The sequence below is a fragment of the Fundulus heteroclitus genome, chromosome 11 (genome assembly GCF_011125445.2).
Source record: "Fundulus heteroclitus isolate FHET01 chromosome 11, MU-UCD_Fhet_4.1, whole genome shotgun sequence".
Classification (NCBI taxonomy): domain Eukaryota; kingdom Metazoa; phylum Chordata; class Actinopteri; order Cyprinodontiformes; family Fundulidae; genus Fundulus; species Fundulus heteroclitus.
In genome coordinates this window covers 1,797,596-1,821,094 of record NC_046371.1, presented here as the reverse complement: position 1 = coordinate 1,821,094, position 23,499 = coordinate 1,797,596, and the positions used below count along the sequence as shown (strand labels likewise).

General features: G+C 44.4%; 1 protein-coding gene across 1 annotated transcript; it reads left to right on the top strand.

Moving 5' to 3' along the window:
- Positions 1 to 424: 424 nt before the first annotated feature.
- Positions 425 to 21,013, top strand: LOC118564495 (alpha-tectorin-like). The gene is made up of 13 exons (XM_036142716.1): positions 425 to 614; positions 6,024 to 6,088; positions 6,178 to 6,317; positions 6,406 to 6,693; positions 8,350 to 8,487; positions 8,560 to 8,725; positions 8,832 to 9,244; positions 10,477 to 11,047; positions 11,142 to 11,752; positions 11,836 to 12,406; positions 14,989 to 15,605; positions 20,156 to 20,813; positions 20,929 to 21,013. The coding sequence occupies exons 2-13, from the start codon at positions 6,025 to 6,027 to the stop codon at positions 20,961 to 20,963; spliced, it is 4,272 nt and encodes a 1,423-aa protein (XP_035998609.1). The 5' UTR covers positions 425 to 614; position 6,024; the 3' UTR covers positions 20,964 to 21,013.
- The last annotated feature ends 2,486 nt before the right edge of the window (positions 21,014 to 23,499 follow it).

The following is a 23,499-nucleotide window of genomic DNA, read 5'->3' as shown; positions in this document are numbered from 1 at the left end:
TATCATCGTTTGGCACCTGACAGATCCTGACAGGATTGCATTCATTCCTTATGAGAAGAGCCTCTTTGTACAAAAGCATTCCTCTTCTCCCTCATTTAAAACATTTCTGCAGACTTTCATTCCTCTTTTATTTCTCCATTCCCAGAAACCCAGACCTCCCCGCTCCTCTTCTCACACCTCGCTCCGTTTCCACTCCCACTGCTCCTCAGACTGCCTCCCTCTGACTCTCCCTTTCCTCCCCCCTCCTGCCCCCCCCCCACCTCCATCCACTCGCTGATCTCAGATTAAGTTGAACACAAGCCCTGCTCAAGTTTGCACCTGCTTCTTTCAGCTCCGTTCACGGTTCCTACAGGAAGCGCCGCGTGTTTCTGCATCTTACTCCTGAAATTAAAGCTCAACACGACCTGCTGGATATTCTGGGGGGGTTTACTGGTGACCCTGTGGAGGCAGGAGTGTTGAGTCTGTCGGCTCCATCAGGACGTCCAGCTGCTCTGCATACCTCCCATCGCCTCCGCTGCCTCCATCCATCACTGCGGTTCCCAGCTGGATGGGCCTCTGCTGCTGTGGGAATTGATACGTTAGACTTGTGCTAGATGTCCGTGCTCTGATAGCAGGTGGGTTCTCATCCAGGTCCTCTGATTTTTAACAAATGTTTCATTTTTTTTTATTCGTATGCTGTCAGGAAGTGAAATAATAGGTTTTATTTGCTGTAACATATGGAGTTGCATGCTTATTGTCACTGTCCACTATGGTTCACTGCGTGGTTTTAATTAATTATCTCAGGAGCCTTTAGAATAAGATCGGATCAAGAAACATTTCCAGGGTTTGAAGAAGGCATCTGCTGATTTGGTGCTAAAGGACGAATGCTGGCAATAATTTCTAATAAATAATTTTTATTGTGTCTTGAAAATGAAGCCCAGTTGGATAAGATGGTGAGCCAAGTCAAAGCAAGGCGATCACAGCGATCTTCCTGCTGATGATGCGTGATGGGATGCTGATGACATGAGTGCAGATCTCTATCAGCAGTGGCCACTTACTCTGGCACACCTGAGCGCAATTTAACAACCAGTCTGAGGAGAAATCACACGTTATCCAGCGAGGACGGAGACATTCAGCCGAGCTTACACCCTCACGATGAGGCCAGTTGGCATAACGGCGTCACATAGATGCATAAAGGCTCAAAGTCAAAATAAATCCAAAAGTTACATTTTTAAATGACAAAAAAGCAGCAAAGTTCAGACTTTACATCCTTAACCCCATCAGACATTCAAACAGGACCCATTGGTATGTTTGGTAAAACTGTTTTTTGCAGATTATACATATTGGTACATTCATATATATATATATATATATATATATATATATATATATATATATATATATCTGGTGAAGTGCTGATGCTGACCTTGGAGTCACCAAATGTCTTTTTAACAACAAGTTAGTTTCTTTTCTACACATTTCTACCACGGGTACAAATAATATTGGATGAAAGTATCATACGTTCCACCTATAGGGGTACATGATACATGTCCAGTGTCTATATAGGTTTATACGTTCTTTTTACATATTCAAACTAACATACATTTGTACAAAGACGTTAAAGTCTGTGAGTTCAGCCTTATGAATAAAGGTCTGGCTGCTAAGATTTCAGGTGTTCAGGTAAAAAAAATGGTTCCCATTTTCCAAAAGTCTTTGTTTTAATTAATACTTTCCCTCTTGGTTTGGCTGCTTAAGCAGTTACCTGTTTTTTTACAGACAGTAAAACTATACGTGCATAATAAGCACGCAAACAAACTAACATATGGAACTGAGACTGAAAATGAGATCAATCTAAAGTAAAACCCAGAAATCAGCAAGGCCCAAGCCTGCTCACTGTTAAAATGTGGAAAAATAGACGTTGGCCAACTATGCTAAAACAATCTGCTGCTGAGCAATATTTACTTTTTAGCCTTTCTGATAAGTTAATTACCTTCTTATTATCATATTACTAAAGTAGAACAAAACTATGTGTTTTAACCACTGTATCACCCTAATTTCCCTATTGTGAAACAATAAACGTATTCCTTGTCTTTTTGTTCTGCTAAGAAATATAAAGAACAAGAGAGACATGGGAGGCTCCATCAGCAACCAGATGCATGCCTTGGTGTTTGTTAACTCCTGCTTCAAAGCGTTCCAGATTTCGGCTGTTGCTGGTTTTCCTGGAAGCTAATATCTAACCTGACCGTTTTGTAAAAATGCCTGTTAGCTGTTCCCAGAGGCTAAAGCTAACTTTTAGTCAGGGTGCTGCTAAGACCAGAGTAAACTTCTGCTGCAAATCCAAATCTGTTTGGCGTTTCCTGCCCAAAATAAAGGGATTAACATATTGGACAGGACATAACATGTGACGCTAACGTCACCAGTCCTGGCTTTGTTTTCCTGGCCTTCGGGCGGCTTCTCTCAAACCAGCATTCCTTTCTATCCAAGATGAGAACATCTTCAGCACTGAAAGAGTGACCTGCAGATGAGTGTGATCCACAGGATCTTGACCTGATGATGTTGCTGATGTGGAACCAGTCCTGGTTCTCCTGGCGCTGAAGAGCAGACACAACGTTACTCTGTTGGTGCCAGGGACACAGATCTTTTGGGTGAACCAGTCCTAGTTTAGAAAATAAATGTCTCCGTTTCTCTGGGTCTGCTGCAACAGAGGAGATGAGTTCTGGTCTGGGTTTGGGTCTTGGGTCCTCCTTTTCCCCCAATGGATGGCTGAAGTCCTGTTGGCCCAGTTGGGGTAACCACACGGCTCTAAGGCTCATCTCGTGTGTGATTTAACCTTCTCCCTGGCTCCTGAGTTTGTGGAGACGTTGTCTGCTCTGTGATCCAGAGTCCTGATGATTTTTGCTACAGTGGGTGATGGGAGTCACACCATAAGTACTGGTCTGTGTCGGTGGGTCTGTGGTACATGTCAGTGTCTAACTTACCCCCACTGAGATTTCACAGTGCAGGAAACTCAATATATTTACCCACTGAGTTGATGTGATGAGGGAAATGTTGGATTCCCTGAGGTTTAATTTTAACCCCGGTCTCATCAACATACCTGAATCAATGGCTTGGTGGCGTCCCTGCAGGGACAATTTCAGGAGTTGGCACAGTTGCCCTGTGGAAAGAGCGGTTCTGCTGCTAAGGGTGGAGTCTGATTTTAATCTTGTACAGATGTTGTGGGAGTTTTGGGTGGAATATTAAACAATAGTAACTGAGTTCCCATCTTTACTAAATGACGAGACGGTGGTATAACGTTCCAGCACTTTTATTGAGACACAGAGCAGAGATTCACAAAGTAATCACACCCCACGGTTCCGCTGCAGTCTCTGTCTGCCCTGTCTCTGTCTGTCTCGCTTTTCGGGCTTCCCCTAATACTGCACCGTGGCCTTCCCATGAGACAAAACAAAGACAGTCTATCGTAAACAATCAGTATCCCTCAGCAGCTGCAGCATTTGGCCTTGCAATCAGAAAACAGTGGATCTTATACACAGACATCAGGTCTCCAGGCCTCCTCTGTCCGAGTGGTGTGAGGCCATAGTGACTTCAGAATAATAATTCTTATAACATTCCTCTCTTTTTTTTTTTTTGTTTTTTTTTGATGATGGCGTCGTCAGCATCAAGTCAAAACAAGATGACCCATCACTTGAAAATGTGAACAAAGCACAGAGGAACCATTTCTGTAAACTCGTAAAGTGGGACCCAAAGGGTTCCCGTGTTGGAACCGGGCAGTGCTGGAACTTTTAGTACAGATCAACATGAATGCTTCAAAGAGGTTTAACACACAAGATCAAAGATTTAGCTTTTGTCTACAATTTAGGATTGATCTAATTAGGTAAGGCCTGTTTTAGATACCTATGCGCACATTATTTTAAAATTACATTAGACTATGGTAAGCTAAACCCTGTTCATTAACCAAGGTCGAATCCGTCTACTCTGACCCACCCTGAATACCCTCCTACTCCTTTCTCCACTCACCCCTACGATGGACAATAATCCAGCACTCCAAACTTACAACACCAGGAGCAAAGGCAGGAGAGGTTCAGTGCGGGCAGGGGAAACGCCAGAAAAAGCTACCCCTAGGGGGCAGTAAAAACTGGCAAGCCCCCCTCCCAGGGAAATCTGCTCTCGGCCAATCTGAGCCTGAAAACCCTGTATTGAATCTAAGTGTTATCATTACCAGCTAATATTAAAGGATCTTTAGAGCCAATCCGATCCTGTTTCTTCCTATATCAAATCAAAAGGTGCATAAACCATAGATCCTTGTGTGTCTGAAGCAAACAGTTTCCATTTTTTACCATAAAACCATATTGATCAACATGATGTAATATTAAAGTGTAGATCTCATAACACAAAAAAAATCAAACATGTGAGTCAGTGGAACAGAGCAGTTAAACAAACAGCAACACAATATGAGAAGAGTCCTAAACGTCAAGAACGCAAAGTTAAGGAAGCCTTCAGGCCATTCAGGCACAAGGCAGAAATTAATCTAATCGCGCTTAGGGTCTCTTCAGGCAACTCCTCCCATTGAAGAATAAGGAATCAGAGTTCTCTGGCTTCTTCATCCCCAGTCCTCTTCTGGTTCCTCCACGCAGGCTGGACGATTGAGCTGGATGGTAATAAGTGTTCAGTTCTGGTTGGGCACTGTGCATTTTATTTTGCATTTCTCTCTAATAAAACACTTTGTGAAGATGGTCTGCAGACACGAGTCCTTGTTCCCACTAGAGAACAGAAACAAGGTGTAATTAGTGTTCTTATCAAAACCCCTTTCATGTGTCATTTATTAAAACATTCTTCAAGCACTTTCACATTCAAGATATTTCTGTGGTCCACCACCTCACCAGGTCCACCACCTCATTGTCAAGAACGCACGTAAACAGTGATCTGAAGTTTAATTCATCTGCATGATGGCATTCCTCACCTGGTCCACAAAGTCTATGGTGCTCCTCAGATTGAAGAACTCTCTTGGAGAAAGCTTCAATAAAGAAGAACCCGTCCAGTGGATCTACCCAAACCTATTTTTTTTTTACTTCAGTGGAATGTTTCTATGTGATGCATTACAGATTCCTTACCTAACAGCAGTGCTTAAATTATTTCCTTACCTTGGAAGAGTGTTTTTTTTACCTTACTCCTTCAAAGCCATACTGGAAAGCCTGATGTCCAATAAGACGTTTATCTAAAACGTTTCCTGCAGAACTGATCAGAACGAGTGAAAAACAACTAATAACACCATAACACGTAAACGGGGCAGCTTACGCACTTCCCCAGTGAGGAAGGATGACTCTTAACGTTTGCCGTACTGGTCCATCGCTGGCCGTGCATCCGGTACTTTAAGGAGCTTTACTGCAGTTCATTGAGCAATAAAGTTTAAAGCTTCATATATGGTGACACCAAAATCTGCCAATGTGGCCGTGCTTTCAGCTTTACCAGCAGGAAACTTGCCAAGCCTGACACTGAACAGTCCCAATGGACCTGCGAGGTATTTGGCAACCGGAACCTTCTCACTTAAAGCCATTAGTGCCCCTGTGTTCACACTCCTGTTCCTTTAGCCAACAAAGCATGGATGAGTCCCAAACAGAGCTAGTAATGAGGTCCTGAGCTGCTTCACGGCTTCAGGCACCGAGACGAGGGAGGAGAGAGGGCCGGTCTCAGCAGCTGCCGGGGACCCGGGTACATAGAGGACCCCATGTCTACTGCTGTGGGCTCACATGAGACCGTGGGCAAATGTGATCCTTAGACATTGTTCTGAGATGCATAATAGGGCCCTTTCAGAAAGCCTCATGGGAGACCTGGGAGCCTGATCTTAAAGAAGTAACGTGGCGCTGGTTGGATGGTTCCCCCTCCTCTCTGCTTTGTTAAATGCTCTTGTTTATGAGAAGCTGTCCTATGACTCACATCTCCCCACATTTCCATTAGCTTTGAGGGAAAGGCGACGCAGATTAAGTAACAGGACTTTGGTATAATCTCTCTCCTCATCTCCTGCTGTTTCTTCTCTCCTTTTTTTCCAGAATGGTCAGACGTTGCTGTCCAGTCATTGTGCTCCAGCTGTTCAGCATTTTTGCACAGGCCAGAGGTACCGGCACGTCCCAAACCCTGCAATAAACTCTTCCCTACAGACATTTTCTGATACGGCTTGGTAAATTTGATTTCTCCTCTTTGCAGGTATTACTCAGGATGTTTTGTATCCATATGGACCGGCTCACAGGGATCTTGAGACTCCGAAGATGGATGATGGGAGTTCACCTGAAGTTCCCTTGCTCATCCCCTTCATTTTCTTCAACGTGCCTTACCGTTCCGTCTATGTAAGCCTTTTTGATCTGAGATGCACCGAAACAAACAGGTTTCACCACACATGACGTTCATTCCCAGTCTGTCCTGTCCTGTTTGCAGGTCAACAACAACGGTGTGATCTCCTTCAGCGTCCAGGTTAGCCAGTTCACACCTGAGGGTTTCCCTCTGAGCGACAGCAGATCTTTCATTGCTCCACTTTGGGCAGATGTGCACAACGGCATCCGTGGAGATGTCTACTACAGAGAGACGACGGATCCTGAACTACTGGAAAGGGCAACTCAAGATGTCCGCAAGCACTTCAAAAACATGCCTGGCTTTACAGCCACGTGGGTCTTTCTGGCAACGTGGCACCAGGTTACCTTCTACGGAGGGAGCCAGACAACCCCGGTAGATTCAGTTACTATTTGGTTATTTATTTAAACATCAAAGTTATGTAAAATATATGTTGAAGAGAACTGGAAAATATTTTCCATATATTCATCCCATTAGGACCTACAACATGGCAATGCACCATCATTTCATCTTCACTGTTAATCAAATCTCTTTGGGATGGACTACCTTTTTTATTACTAATGTGTCAACTATTTTCACAAATATACAACAACACTGCAACATTTGATATTATTATCAATGTGAAATCACTACCAGTAAAGTTAATTTAATTACATTTTTCTATAGTAACAATTCTCAGTAAATGTTGTTTCAAGGCACTTTTAAAGGAATCATGTCCAATTTACATCTAAAGTCCCTTTTGGTCTAAATTACATTTAAACCACTACAGTTTATTTCTATACATTACAGTCAGAACATACAACAGTTAATTCAATCATGATTTTAACACAGTTCAGGCATATTCAAGTAAAACTTAAACTCCAACTGCAGTTGTGGGTTCAGAAGAAAGGATAAGAAAAGGAAAACCGACCAACTGGCTGAGGGCTAATTCTAGTGGCAATAAAAAACAAGGAGAACATAAAACTAGCCTCCGTACAGGAAATAAATATAGCTAAAGGTGGAAGCACTCAACCAGGAGTCATTGGTGGGTAATTTTATTCCACATAAGTAACTGTGATTAATTTTTACCTTTATTAAGGTCTGATTTTTTGCTGAAAACCCATTTTTGGTGTGTTGCCGTTAATGCTAATGATTAAATTCAAGGCAAGGCAAATTTATCTGAATAGCACATTTCAGTACAAAGACAATGCAAAGTGCTTTACATGATTAAAACATAGGAAAATAAAAACAATAAAAGCAAGTAGGAATAAAATGTAGAAACATTGAAACAAAATAAAACATGGGAGAATAGAAAATAAAATCAAATATTAAAAACAGTTGGACTACAAAGTTGAACTAATGATATGTCAGAGGGAATCCTGAACACATTTTTAATCTTGATTTAAAGGAACTCGTGGTTTCAGCACTTTTACAATTTTCTGGGAGTTTATTCCACATCAGTGGAGCATAGGAACTAAATGCTGCTTCTCCATGTCTGGTTCTGGTTCTGGTTCTGGTTCTGCAGAGCAGACTGGAGCCAGAAGACCTGAGTGGTCTGGAGGGTTGATGCCCTGATAACAAGTCTGTGATGGATTTAGGTGCTAATTCAGGGATTTATAGACTAACAGAAGTACAGAAAGTTACAATACTTTTCCTCTTTAATTTGTTATTTTTTTACATATGAGTTGTATTGTAGTTCGGTGTACATTGTCTTTTAATTTTTTCAAAAGACTTGAAATTTTAAGACTTTTAAGTTCAGAATCAGAATTCTGTGTCTGAACTTAATTGTCTTGTCAGATAAAAGGTTAGAGTTGAGTTAAAGTTGATGGCTTAAACAGGCTCATTTAGTTATATTTAAATATTTTTCTTTAAAAAAAACACATGATGGGTGAGACATGCTGTATCATCAACATGATGATACAGCTCCTGCAGTTTCTGCTGGTTTGTAAGCAGAACTCCAAACATAACAAGCATCGTTCATCTATAGACTTCTTTACTTTTGTTGTGTTTCACTTTTTCCGTGTTTAAAACAATTTCTCATTGGCTTGGCAGGTGAATACTTTCCAGACTGTACTCATCTCAGATGGCGTGGTGTTCTTCAGTATGTTCAACTATGGAGAAATTACGTGGAGCACAGGAACAGCCAGTGGAGGAGATCCTCTGACGGGACTCGGTGGAACAACAGCTCAGGTATTCTACAAACATCACTTCTCGTACAGAAGTTACACCAACAACGTGGCTTAAACCTTTCCAACATTTCAGGCAGGCTTTAATGGCGGAGACATCGGTCACTTCTTCAACCTACCAGGATCCCGGTCAAATGATGTGGTAAACATTGAACAGACAACCAACGTAAACATTCCTGGACGCTGGTTTTTCCGCGTCGACACCGAGCTGATAGATCCTGCCAACGGCTGCAGCTACAATGGCAAGTTTGAACTTCAAAAACCCGTTCGCTGTCGCTTATGTCCGAACATCACTACGTCACCTAAAGCTCCTCAACTTCTCCTTAATTTGTACCTCACCTTCTCTAGGACGGTTTTACAGACGAGGAGAGATCTTCTGGTTGTCGGACCAGTGCTCCCAGCGCTGCCGATGCCTTGATATAAACAACGAGGTGCAATGCCTGGAGGCTCCATGTGGGCAGTTTGAGAACTGCGAGCAGCAGGAGGGGGCCTTCTACTGCCAGCCCACCCGCACCAGCACCTGCGTGGTATTTGGAGACCCGCACTATCACACCTTTGATGGCTTCCTCTATCACTTCCAAGGCACCTGCTCCTACCTGCTGGCCCGGCCCTGCTGGGAGATGGTGGGACTGCCCTTCTTTAGTGTGGAGGCCAAAAACGAAAACCGCGGGGTCGCCACGGTGTCCTGGTTAAGAGATGTGACCGTGGAGGTCTACGGTCACAGAGTCATGATACCTAAAGGCAGTTTGGGAAGCGTCCAGGTAAGAATCCAGCTCATTGGGAAGGTTTTTGATCCCTTACAGATTTATTCTGTATTTTATCACAATTTAAATGTTTCAAAGATCACCTCAGTAAGTACAAAATGCAGTTTACAAATTAATGGTGAGTCTTAAACATCTGCAGGATTGTTTTCTATTCAGCACATCTGAGCCTTTTCAGGCATCGATATAACCTCTATTTAAGGTCAAATCACAGCATCTCAGTTAATATTAGGTCAACATTTCATCCCAAAGCTGAAAGCCTTAGAAACTGTTTTATAATGCTGGTCAGACTGCTAGAGTTAAGTGACTGATATACTCGTGTAGTTCTTGTTGTCAGACAGGTTCTTTTTAAGAGACTTCTTGGTTTTACCGGTATAGCAGTTGTCAGGCCTGGTGTGTGGCAAGGAAAACTAAATCCAAGTTTCCAAAAAAATGGTTGATGACAATTTCACTTTAGGGTTGATTACTTTTACACATAGTTAAATACCGTTGGTTCTTTGGATTAACCTTGCCTGGAAGACGAATTCTCACGGCATTTGTGCGTTCACAGACCCACGAGAATCCCTCTTATATCGCTTCAGCTTCAACCGTTTGTGTCCGAACCAAAAACGGTTCGGGCCAATCACGTTGCAGTATTGTGGTTTAATGCAGGACATACCAGCTGTGATGAAAGCAAGAGCTGCCGGGTCCACAGCCCAACCAAAATAAACCTGGCGGAGCTGGAGGACGCATGCGTAGCTGCTGCTATCACATCTGTTTTGTGATAGCAGCAGCTACGTGGAATTCACAATTTCATCGATTTCATCTTTAAGGAAAAACAGAAAGAAGTCTCTTGTCTGGCTTACCTTGTTGTGGGTTCTCAGGATGCCTGCTGCTTACATTTTCATATAATAGCATGATTGGCTAAAACCAACCTTTGGTAGGCGGGCACTAGGTGTCGCTTCGCCCAATCAGCTGGGAAAGTTCTGCTGAACGTCTCTACTTTCACCAAACGGTTTCGTTGGGAGCAGTCCCAGATTGATAATGAACAGAACAGAGAGTGCTACACCAGTTTTGCCTATTTCTGAAAACATTTTAGTGTGACAAAATCATTAGACATCAGGAATAGGTTCATTATTTTTTTCACAGCACTGTTTATGTTTGCATTATAGTTAGAACACGGTTTACTGAGTGTCAGAGTTTTGGCCTGTCATTTCTATCTTCTCCTAGTTAAACCTTGTTTCTCACTTTAGGTGGACGGCTTGATGAAGACATTACCAGTCCAACTGGAGCTCGGTGCAGTAAAGGTGTACCAGTCCGGAGTTGCTGTAGCTTTAGAAACAGACTTTGGACTCCTGGTAACCTATGACGGCCAGCACTACGCCTCCATCTCATTACCAAGCTCCTACTTCAACAACACCTGTGGTCTTTGTGGGAACTATAACGACGACCCTGCAGATGATCCCGTGCTTCCTGATGGCTCTCTTGCAGAAAGCGTGGTGGAGCTGGGAGGCAGCTGGAGAGCAGAGGACACAGACTGGAGGTGCACAGACGGTTGTGCTCAGAACTGCAGCGTCTGTGACCCTGTTACAGAAACCATGTACTTTCGCGCAGACTACTGTGGGCTAATCAACAAAACCGATGGACCCTTTCGAGACTGCAGAGCCGTAGTGGATCCCACTGCCTTTGTGTATAGTTGTGTGTATGATATGTGCAGCAACAGGGATAACATCACCACACTGTGCCACGCCATTCAGGCCTACGCTTTAGCCTGTCAGGCCCTTGGTGTCACAATACGACCCTGGAGAACTCGCACCTTCTGTGGTGAGATGCAGCGTGCATTTGTTTTTCACTTGTAATGCACTCCCATTATAATTAATCACCTCATTTGTCGTGTTTTTATTTCATTTGCTCACAGCAATGTCATGTCCGGAGTTCAGCCATTACGAAGTGTGCACAACTGCGTGTCCAGCTTCCTGCTCGGACCTCACCGCTCCCTTGTACTGTGTTCATCCTTGCACCGAGGGTTGCCAGTGCGAACCCGGCTACGTCCTGAGCGGCAATCGCTGTGTGCAACAAGACGACTGTGGCTGTGAGCACAACAACCTCTATTACCCTCTCAATCACACGTTCTGGGCTGGCCCCGGCGGAGAGGAAGGCGACTGTACCCTCCGCTGCACATGCGGGTTTGCCGGGGAGGTCTCCTGTTTCAATGAGTCCTGTAAGGACGGCGAAGTGTGTGTGGCCGAGCTGGGCTTTCTGGGCTGTTACCCTCGGAGGGAGGGAGTGTGCTCGGTCACCCAGAACTCAGTGACATCCACCTTTGATGGGACGTTCCTCCTGTTTCCGGACGACAGCTCATACCACCTCCTGAAGCTGTGTGGTCCGGTACCGGCTAATGGGTCAGTGGTGGAGGTGAAGATTGGCAGGCGGCTCATGAACAAAGGTCCCACTTGGAAGAGACCCGTGATAGTAACTGTAGCTAACCTCGAGGCACAGATGGGAGGTACAGACTTTGACACAGTAAAGGTTGGTATTTTCTTTTGTTCTTCGTTGATTCTTCTGTCGGTAAAGGTCTAGCTTTTGTAGCCTTTGCGCTATTTGTGTCCCAGGTGAATGGTGAGCCGGTTGTTCTCCCATTTGTCCATCCAATGGAGACAATGATGATCTACAAGGCACCAGGAAATGCCACTGTGGTAGAGTCCAGAGGTCTGCTCCGCGTCCATTACACCCGCCAGGGATTCCTTAACATCTCCCTCTCCACCATCTTCTACAACATCACATGTGGCTTATGTGGCGTCTTCAACAGCAACGCCACGGACGACCTGCGCCTGCCCAATGGTCGGCTTGCAGAAAATACCGAACAGTTCACAGAGGGGTGGAAATCGATTGCAGACGACCTCACCTGCAATGGGGAATGTGACGACCTCTATCGCATGTGCACAGACCTGCGTCTTTACCAGAGTCCCTGGATGTGTGGAAACATCAACGACCCGGGGAATAGCTCCTTCCTGGCGTGCCACTCAGTGGTCAATCCTTCACCGTTCTTCAGGAACTGCTTGTACAACATGTGCGTAAGGGAAGGAAACTGGTCAGCCCTGTGCTCCTCTCTGCAGGCTTATGCCACAGCCTGTCAGGACGCCCAAGTGGGCCTTGCTTCCTGGAGGAGTGCGACCAACTGTCGTGAGTAGATGTTGCTTTAAATGAAAGAGAGGATTTTTCATGGGTATTTCCCCCTGCTTTAAAGCACCGTGAAGCTTCTTGTATATTAAATGTTGCAGGATTTGTATTTCTTCTCATTCACATGCTTTGTTATTCTTCACATTTATATCAGTTAAATAACTTGCTGTCAAGACATCCACTCTCCATATTGAGCTGTAAATGCAATTATACAGCTCAGTGTTTTAGCAGCATGGTGACACATTGGCTTAAAATAATCTAAAGTAGAAGTGGCTAAAGGCAAATCTCCCCTAAAACGTGTTAGATGTTAATCTGCCCAGAACATTAAATGTTTCAAAGCCCATAGTTAGAAATATAAAATAGCATTGGTGATCCATTGCTTTGTGTAGCTCTGTTGACCTGAAAGCTACTTCAAAAAACTGTTACCTCGTACACTTAAAGTCAAAACTTTGGGCTAAACTTCTCAGGGTGAGCTCAACTCTACCTATATTAACATATTGTTGGAGGGTGCTTGGTGGTCCAGCTGGTGGAGCCGGCGCACCGCCTGCAGAGGCTGTGTTCCTTGATGCAACTGGTCTGGGTTTGATTCCTTGTCTTGCTCCATTTGCTGCATGTCTTCCCCTTCTCACCTCTATTAACGGTCCAATTATTGATATTAGCGGCTGACGCTACACCAGGCCCCAGTGTGAGAGCTGCTGCTGTATAACAAGATTTAGCTGTAATAATTATCATGAAGATGAAATAATTATGAAGAGGACTAGTGATTAGCACTGCTAGCATCTTCATGTGGTCCTTAGCTTAACTCTGAGATGTCTGAAACACTGCCAGCGATGTCAAATCCAGACGTCGAGCACTCAAAATGATAAAATAGTTTAGCTTTGATGTAACACAGTTAGCCTTCCTGTTATCTGCCCAGAGTTTCACTCTCTCTCATTCTCCTGCACACAGCAGGAGAATGAGAGAGAGACTACAAGCCTTTGAGGAAAATAGATATTCCCTTAAATCTATTTTCTTACATCGCTGTGCTGCCTCTGACTTCATTCTAAACATGTTATTGATTCTGAGAACAGCTGCCGTTGAGTCTTTTTCCCACAGCAACAGCTTCTGCTTTGAAGAGCGTTGTTGTCAGCTGGACCTGGTAGCACCTATAGGGTGTGTTCACTCATCAGAAAAATATTAGATTTCTGTGGTTCCAGGTTTTCAGTCAGAGGTCAGGGCCAATCCTACTAGAAACTGGAGAAATCCAAACTTTAACCCGTTTGTGCTTGCTGTCCAATTATTTTTAACATCAACAGATATCATTGAACTCAGGTTCTGCCTCTATAAATAATTTACCACAACATAGATCTTGCAAATTTTTTTCAGACCACCTTTGTAGCTCCCATATATTCGGTTGTAACATGAATAATAGTGTTTATTGTCCGTCTGTCACATATGATTCCTATAATTTGGAATAACCCTGCAAAGAGATTATGTTTTTCACCGAGTTGCCATCCTTTTGGACACCATCGAGCTAATTGTTGTTCTAAATATAAACTGTTTTATGGGTGTGACATGCTACTTTTTACATCTTCCATTGTAGGTAAACTTTATTTATATAGTTATTAATCAAAACAAATAGCTGCTTTTTTAAAGAGTAGCCCAGTTAAAGTAGCACAAAGATGGAGACTTTTTCCTTCTTTCTTTTAACACTGCTACCCCATTATAACATGTCAGGATACCGTCCTAATATTAAGAGTCAGGGCAGTTTGCAGAAACATTATCAGTGCACACGTTAAATGGCCGCTGGTGCTATCCACGATTATGAAAGAAACTACTCTGAAACTCGGTCTTACACATTAAAACGTAACAACGTCACTTACAGTTTAGGAGGAACGATGTTTCCAAGCTTCACACATTACTAACCTGGAAACAAGCGTTAATAATGTTGGTGAAGGAAGAAGCGGACTCGCATCTTATCTGAGGAGGGAGGAAGGAGCTCCTCGTTTAAGGCGCCCCCAGTGAAACGGCGCCGGCGCTTTGGTTCCGCCTTTACTTTCCATTTTAAACAAAAAACCCTCATCTGGTCAGTTTTTGATCTAAAAAATAAGGTATTAAAATAATTTTTTGACCTTATTTGCAACAATGCAATTATGTATTATATAATACAGTTTTAAGAAGATGTTTGGGCAGAAATAAACAAGCAGCAATAGAGAACTCTGACCCAGGAGTGTCTCACAATGAAGGTTTCAGTCATTTCTGAATTTAGCTGTAGGTGGTTGTCGCGTCACCACTGTTTGATGCTGGTTAGGCTTTTCAGCAATAATGACAGCTTATGTATTAAATGGACATGAATGAACAACGAAGCTAAATATCATCCATAATAATATGGTAAAAAATAAATATATACATTTTTAAGGAAACTCAACCCTGTTGCACTCCACATATCAGGGTTTTGGATGTCGGCATGATATTGTTGGAGCCTGTCGATGTAAATGATGTGATACGCATGGCCAAACGCAGATGTTAGACTCTCTTAGATTAAAAAGACTCAGCTTCTAAAACACTTTCTCTCCTTCTCCACCTTCCATCTGCCTCCCCATCAGCTCTTCCCTGTCCAGAGAACAGCCACTTTGAGGAATGCACCACCGCCTGCCCTTTGACCTGCACCAACCTGGATGAGCCCGAGGAGCCGTGCCCTCTGCCCTGTCAGGAAGGCTGCCAATGTGAGGAAGGTTTCGCGCTGCGGGACGGCCTGTGTGTGGCGCGGAGCGACTGCGGCTGCATGTACCACGGTCACCAGGTAGCCACCAACCAGACCTTCTGGACAGACTGGGAATGCCAGGAGCGCTGCTACTGCAACGGCTCTGACAACAGCGTCTACTGTCAGCTCGCCCCCTGTCATTCCGAGGAGTACTGCCAGGAGAATGACGGCCTTTACTTCTGCCAGCCGCGCACCGAGGCCTTGTGCGTGGTAGCCGGTTACGGACACTTCCTGCCATTTACTGGCATGCCCTTTGAGCTTCAGAGCTCCTGCACCCTAAAGATGGCCACCACCGTCTGTGGGCACAGAGAGCCAGCAGGAGGAGTTTTCCCTCGATTTAAACTGGCAGTTCGTAACGAGGAACGAGACACTGGGCAAGCAATCTGGGTGAGGGGCTTCGTGCTGGAGGTCTACGAGTATGAAATAGAAGTTTCTCGAAGCTACAAACACACCGTCACTGTGAGTATATGAACATCTGTGCTCTGGCACACGACCTGTAATTGTTTTTTTATGTTGTTCTGAGAGGGATTGTGTTGTCATCCTCTATAATGGTCTGAATCCGTAGTTACGCTGTCCTGCTGGTTTGCAGTTTTCTTTGTCACTGTTTTACTTTTAAGACCTAAAAATCAACAGTGTCAAAGAATTTATAACGTATAAGAGCATCATGGGCCTTTAAAGATGCGTCAGAGCCTTTTTTCAGGCTGTAATGATTTTATAACAGACTTCAAGACTTTAAAAAACAAGAACTGGGCACATAAAATTATATTGTTTTGTGTTTTTCTTTTCCCTGATCCACACAGGGTCAAAAATATGAAGTTATGTGAAAAGATTCAGTGGACCTAATTGAACAGTAAAGCTCAACAGCTTTAAGGGTTAATTAACATCCATCCATCCATCCATCCATCCATCCGTCCTCTTCTCCTTATCCGGGGTCGGGTCGCGGGGGTAGCAGCTTTAGTAGGGAGGCCCAGACGTCCCTCTCCCCAGGTATTTGGGCCAGCTCCTCAGGAGGAATCCCAAGGCGTTCCCAGCAGAGAGACATAGTCCCTCTCCCAAGGTGTTGAGGGGATCTGTTTTGGTGGAGACATAGTCTCTCTGCTGGCCTGGGAACGCGGGATCTCGTTCTTTCGGTCACGACCCAAAGCTCGTGACCATAGATGAGGGTAGGAACGTAGATCGACCGGTAAATCGAGAGCTTCGCCTTTTGGCTCAGCTCTCTCTTCACCACAACGGATCGGTACAGCGCCCGCTTCACAGCAGACGCTGCACCAATCCGCCTGTCGATCTCCCGCTCCATCTTCCCCTCATTCGTGAACAAGACCCCAAGATACTTGAACTCCTCCACTAGGGGCAGCACATCCTCCCCAACCCGGAGAAGGCACTCTACCCTTTTCCGGTTCAAGACCATGGTCTCGGATTTGGAGGCACTGATCTTCATCCCGGCCGCTTCGCACTCGGCTGCGAACCGCTCCAGTGAGAGCTGTAGATCACACCCTGATGAAGCCAATAGGACCACGTCATCCGCGAATAGCAGAGACGCAATCCTAAGGCCACCAAAACGGATCCCCTCAACACCTTGGCTGCGCCTAGAAATTCTGTCCATAAAAATAATAAACAGAATCGTGACAAAGGGCAACCTTGGCTTGATTAACAACACCGGGAAATATATAAGTAATTTTAATACTGCCAACATGGCCAAGTCTGCTCATCCAAACAACTTTACCCTAAAAGCAGAACGCAAGATGCTGAAAGAAGCTTTTGTGGCTTTTGCTATCGCTGAAATGAAAGCAAATGTCTTTACAGTGACTGTACATTTTTATCTTTCATGGGAGGTGTGCAAACAGGTTAAGACAAGTGGAAGTTTGCCCTAAAGAACTTCTTGAAAGTTCTTTAGGGCAAAAGTTCTTTGCACTATAAACCAAACACCACATCTAAAACCAGCAGTGAGGCACAGAGCAGGAAGTGCTTTGCTGCAGCAGGACCTGAACAGTTCTCCATCATCTACCAAGGAGGAATCTGTGAGGACAATGTGAAAATCTTTCACACTCAGCAGAACTGGACCAGGCAACATGACAATGACCCAAAACATACCAGTTTCTCCAACAAGGACTGACTGAGAACCTGGGAATGGAAGTTCCTGGGTCTGGTCAAAGCCCAGATCTTGAGCTCGTTGAGATCTTGTGGGTTGACTCAAAATGGACCAAGGACGCAGGAGATCCCTCGAACATCTCGCAGCTGAAAGTGAGGAATGGAGCAACGTTCCTCACACTGAGCTCAGAGGGTTGATGGTTCGAAGACAGGCCTCAGTGACCGTGTTTTAGCTGAAAATAACTTAGTGGATGTCCCAACTTTGTCCTCAGCCTAAACATTCATTGTTGTCCAGCTTATGTTTAAAACAAGGCTAATATCTTGTGTTTACTTGTAATTATTTTTTTCCTATAAATAGATGGATAAAAATGGCTATATGTCCAGGTTCAAACATATACATACACCACAGCTAAGATTTGGGTCGGTGTTCATAGGGTTTAGGACGTCAACCATGTGTCTTTTGAAGGGATCGCTAAGCTTCTGGCTTCATTCCAGCTGGGTCTTTGACCAGACCTCTGGGGAGAACTTCATCTGATCCCAAAACTTTTCCCCTGAAGGCATTCGGGTCAACCGTGTGGGCTGCAGAAAAGCTTGAACGTGTCAGTTTTGGAGCAGGGCATCTTCCTTGGACTGCATCCTCTCAGTTTATGGGGATGTAGCCCTGCCTCCACTGTGGGCGGTGGAGGCAGGAACTACAAGGTGGAAGTGTCATCATCAAGGGAACATCAATGTGTGGCAGAAGACGAACCTGGAATTGGACTCACTGCTCTCCAACTAAAAAGCAAAGCTTTAGAGGTTCCTGGATGAATCTTGAAAACCCAAACTTCCTTTTATCTGAGAGGGACAGTTCTGGTTAGAAAGCTGAATCTTGGACATTGTTGGACATCCCAACAAGAAAAAAGCCCAAAGGCTGGTGTAGATTCTCACTCATCCAGGATATGAAAATCCAAAGCACTTAGGTGGAAGGCAACGGAACTTCTCCTGTTTCTTGAAGATGTTTCCCCTCTCATCCAAAAGGCTTCTTCAGTTCTCAACATGGTTGGAAGTAACAGAACCATCAGACTTACAGACATAGAGCAAGTAGACCTGAAAAACCTTTTAGACGAGATGAGATGTAAAATAATTTAACTTTATGGCCATTTTGCATCATTATTTTGCACTGCCGACGTTGCTAAACTTTAATAATCAATTTAAATTTAAAAAGTACACAACTCAACGTTTACTGCATTTTTGCACCATTATTATTTTGCACTGCCAATATTGAACTTTTGAAATTAATGCCTTTTTTGCACCATTATCTTTGCACTATAAACATGGTGGAGCATTCTTCTGCACACATTTTTTAAAAACTGTTTTTCTCCTGCACTGTACGTTCTTATCACTGCTGCACTTTATATTGTAATGTTATTTTATTTCAATTGCAATCTCATTACATTATCGTAAGATCTATGCAACGAAATTTTGTTTTGACAATAAAGTTTGTCTAAGTCTAAAAAAACCCAGAGAAGTCCAGTTACCTTTAATGTAAACACTTGATTTCAAACACATTTTTAAGCTGGTTTGGAAATAGACAAAGGTTCTGAAATGACCTTCGTAAAAGTCCAGACCTCAGTGAGTTATACTCAAAAGCGAGGTCTGTGCCCTAAAACTGACCTGTTTAAAGGGGACATGTCATGCTTTCTCACGCCTTGCTTTTCTAATTGAAGTGAAACTGTTCTGAGGTGTGTCTGAGAGCAACTCGTTTTGGTGCCGTCTCTTTAAATCTAAAGGAGCCACTTCACACCCCGCCCCCCCCTTCCGGGTCGCAGAGCGTTCCACTCCACCCTGTTCGGCCATTTTTGTAGTCTGCTGGGATGAATTGTGCAGGTTAACACACCCAACAACTGAACATTTTCACTGATCCACTTGTAGCTTCAGCATCCTTCAGCTTGGACTACAAAAGTAAAAATGTCAGATTCACAAAACTGGTAAGCCAAAAGTCCGTGACGTTGTTCAGCAGCTCTGCAGCAAATATTGTGAGATAATCATTTAAAATACGTAACAGAAAACAGAGAAAAGTGAACAGCTTGAAAAATGCATGTCTGTGCAGCTCCTGGACCGATTACATTCATATTCTCTGCACTCCCAGAGACTCCAGGTACACAACTAAATGTATTTAAGGGCTAAACAAAGTGGATTTTGCGTATGTCCCCTTTAAGTGAACTCCAACAGTTCTGTTTTGCCATTTGCTGTTTGAAAATCGCCGGCAGCTTCATTATGGTCGTCTACACACAACTCTCTAAGGGACGATTAACCAAATATCAGTGGAGTATGTATATATGTGAGCCAATAGTTCCTAACTGTAAAACAACAGCTAGCAGCAGTTCTTATGCTCAGTTCTTAACACTTTTTGAGTTCATCCCAGAACAGCTGCCGCCTACATCGACCTATTTTAGCTGTTTTCTCTGCCTTCTGAAGGCTGCAGTAGTTGTTTTTGAGAGGTCGTGTTATTTCTAATCAAGCCGATAGAGTAGCACGGCAGCGGGGGTGAATTCCTCTTTGATTGGCTTAAGGTGGATCTAATTTCAATGGGCATCTTTTATCAGGCTGGATTTGGCTCAGACGAAGCCCTGACCCTGAGCGACACTTGGACCGGGTTCACAAACCCACCAAAAGATCTGAGGATGCACCTCCACACATTAAACTCCTGTTCGCACACACCCACGCTGGTCTTTCCTGGTCTCTGCTCATATCACTCGCTTGCTCATTACAGTTTCTTGTTAAAGTCAGCCTTCACAGCATCCATTCACCACCTGGGTTTCCCCCCACATACCTGCAAAAAAAACATGCAAGTCAGCGGGATTAGAAACTCTAACTTGGTGCTGGAAATCAGTCGTGTGGGAATGTTTAAAACCAGACTCGGCTCTGCTGTCGTCACTCAGGTCAACAAGGAGCGCCTGTACCTTCCCCTGAAGCTGGGCCCGGCAAAGGTCAACATGTCCTCCTTGGGGATGCTGCTCATTCTGGAGACGGACTTCGGGCTGAAGGTGTCGTATGACTGGAACACTCTCCTCCTTTTGACTTTGCCCCAGGATCTTTACAACAGCTCCTGCGGCCTGTGCCAGGGCATGCCCTTGTCCCCGCCCACGCTAACCGCCACGGACTGGGGCATGACCTGGGCGGAGAGGGACACCTTCTGCCAGGTGGGCTGCGGCGACTCCTGTCCCCGCTGCGGCCTCGGGGAGAAGGGCGTGTCCAACGCCGCCCCTCTCATGGTGGCCGACTCCGGCATGAACGGCGACGGCGAGGACGAGCCGAACGGAGTCGCCACGGGCATACGCTTCCACGTCGGGGACGGACTCTACGTGTTCGTGGAGCCCGAGGCCGTCAGGCTGTGTGGGCTCATTGTGGACAGAGGAGGTGCGTTTGCACGCTGTCACAGCAAGGTGGCGCCGGCGTTCTTTTACCAGAGCTGCCTGCAGGACACCTGCTTGGACCAAGGAGCTCAGGACACGATCTGTAACTGGCTGCAGATCTACGCCAGCACCTGTCAGACCCAGGGAGTGCCTTTAACCGGCTGGAGGAGCGACACGCCCTGTGGTGAGTGTTCCCGTCTGCGTTTCAACCCAAACCCTGAAGTACAGCGCTGTGACAAAGTATGTGCTCCCTTTACAGATTTAACTATAACATGTGTCAAACCAAGTTTAAGTCAAAGATAACCCGAGTAAAGACAAAAAGCAGTTAGCATAAAGAAAATCCGTCCAAAACAAGCTGGCTCTCTGTGAAAAATGAAATAACAAGTTCAAGGCTGTTCAAGGGTTTACGGTCATTTTAGGTTTATGAGTCTTTACATCAGGAGCTTTGGCCCACTCTGCTCTGCAGAAGTGGTTTAATTAAGCAACACTGTGTTGTGCCAGTTCAGACGTGACAGAAAGCGGTAACGGACTACGTTACCCATGATGCAATGTGGTCAAAATGGCCACCAACTCATGTGGTCAAAATGGCCACCAACTCCCATCACGCAACACGGCAAAATGGCCGCCGATCAAGGAAACAGCATCAATTCGGGACGTAACGGACTGCGTTACCCATGATGCAATGTGGTCAAAATGGCCACCAACTCCCATCACGCAACACGGCAAAATGGCCGCCGATCAAGATAAGGTTGCTATGGTGATAGCTATAAAAGCCGATCACACACGATGAGCTTCCTTCTTCCCTGGCTTTAGCCAACCCGAGAAGACACACACACACACAGCTGTTTCCGTTGGGGTGATCCCACAACACGTGCTCGAATTCCTCGCTGGACCGAGAGTTTTTCGAAGCCAAACTATTCCCTGTGCAGACAGGAGGTCGACTAAAATAAGTACTTTTAAATTCCCTCTGATCAAAAGACTGAGAGACGCCATATCTCCCAGTGATCGAAGAGGACCCCGCTTTGTCTGGCCAACAAAGCGACTGTGGACCCGGAGGAAGAAACGAAGCAGCTTCTTCCCATCCCGGTCCCGCTGCAGCCTGCGGATAACTACGCTCGTCAAGACGCATCCAGAAAGCCGCAACACTCGGGAGCGCTCCGGACCAGCCCCGAGGCATCTCAAAGTAACGGACTCTCCCCTTTTATTTCTGTCTCACCAACAGGGTGTTTAGAAGTGCCTGGGCAGGCGTAGAACTTTGTAGGTGTTGGTTAATGCTTTTATTCCACGACGAAGTTGGAATTATTTTGCTGAACATTTTCTTTGTATGTGCATGTATTTTACAATTGATTTTGCTGTGTTGATTTGTGATTCATCAATAACCCCGCCGTGGGTTACCGCCTTATTTCTTTGCATCTTTTCCCTGCTCCCCCCCCCCCTCTCTCTCTTTTCGCTTCTCCTTATCAGTTTAATCTCTTTGTCCGAGCAAGTCGCGGGCTTTGCTTTAAACTCCCAGTTAGCTACGCCCCTCGAAGCGAGGCATTACCCCATCAGCGTAAGCGTGGTTACGTCATTAGGACCTCCCCTCATACGTCATCGTAGCAGCCATCTTGGGAGGGTCACGTGTATCTGAACTGTAGGTAGCTTAGCTGAATTAGCTTTCGTAAGATATCAAAGCGTCCAGTGAGATTCCCGAAGCTGTTCTGTCTATCAATGCTGATACGTGGAATGCCGGTGTTTCGAGGGCGGTGTTAAACAACTTTGAGTTAAGTTAAGATCTGCTAACTGCTCATTTTAATCCATTGTTTATTTTGTTTTATTCTTTATTTCCACATATATATTTTGCATGTTTTAGTTTAGTAATGAGTAAGAATTCCAAAGTTGTTTGAATCAGAGAATTACTGTAACAGGGAATTGCTTTTGGTTCAATAAAACCAACCACTGCGGAATAGACATTGTTTTGTGTTCAGTCCAATTCACAGTTGCCTGGGTATTCAGAAATCAGAGCTAACCTCCTTTGGAGTTAACATCTGACATTAATACAGAGACAATATCATTGGATGGTGATAAGGAATAAGGATTTAAACTCTAATTGCAGTTACATTGGGGTTCTCACAGCCTGCTGGATAAACCTGGTCGGTTAACAGTCCGACCTGATCATTTATTCCAGCATAAATGAGTTCATAACAGCAAGTTACCTAATGCATTAGTGGTATAAATACTTATAAGCTTATAGCTAACATCACCACCATTTGAACTATATTTGTTATAGCGAAATTTTGAGTTGAATGATTTATTATTTAAATTATAATACCAAATTATAATTAATAATAATAATAAGCATATTCAACCAGCTTATGGCATAGCATAAATTGGCGTCCCTGGGTGGGCTAGTCTACTTATTGGCGTTCCTTTAGACTAAATCGAATAACCAGCAACTTATGAATTTAATGAACACAATCCATATTCCAGCATTTTGACTGCTCACCTTGCCAAAAGGACTATTCAGTCATAATTGATTAAGGAGGTATCATTACTAAATATATACGTGTTAGTGGTGGTTTGAGGTTGTTAACCTGAGGTTTGAATATTGATTTCTGGACTGGAAGTCAGCTAGATTGAAATACACAGCAGCCAGCGTCTGCTACTTGTCAATCAGAGTCTGTGTCGTGTTCTGCTTTGAAAAGAGAGACCCTGCCTCCATCTGGTGGCCAGGATAGGTAGTTGCAGTCACGGTTTTAAAGACAGCTTAGATCGCTCAGTGTCCCGGAGGGACAGTTTTGAAAGTCAGTTTCTTTAAACTTACCTTACGGTTACGCCCTTTTTGTTTTTTTTTTAATTTTATTTTATTCATATTTTTTTTTTTTTACTTA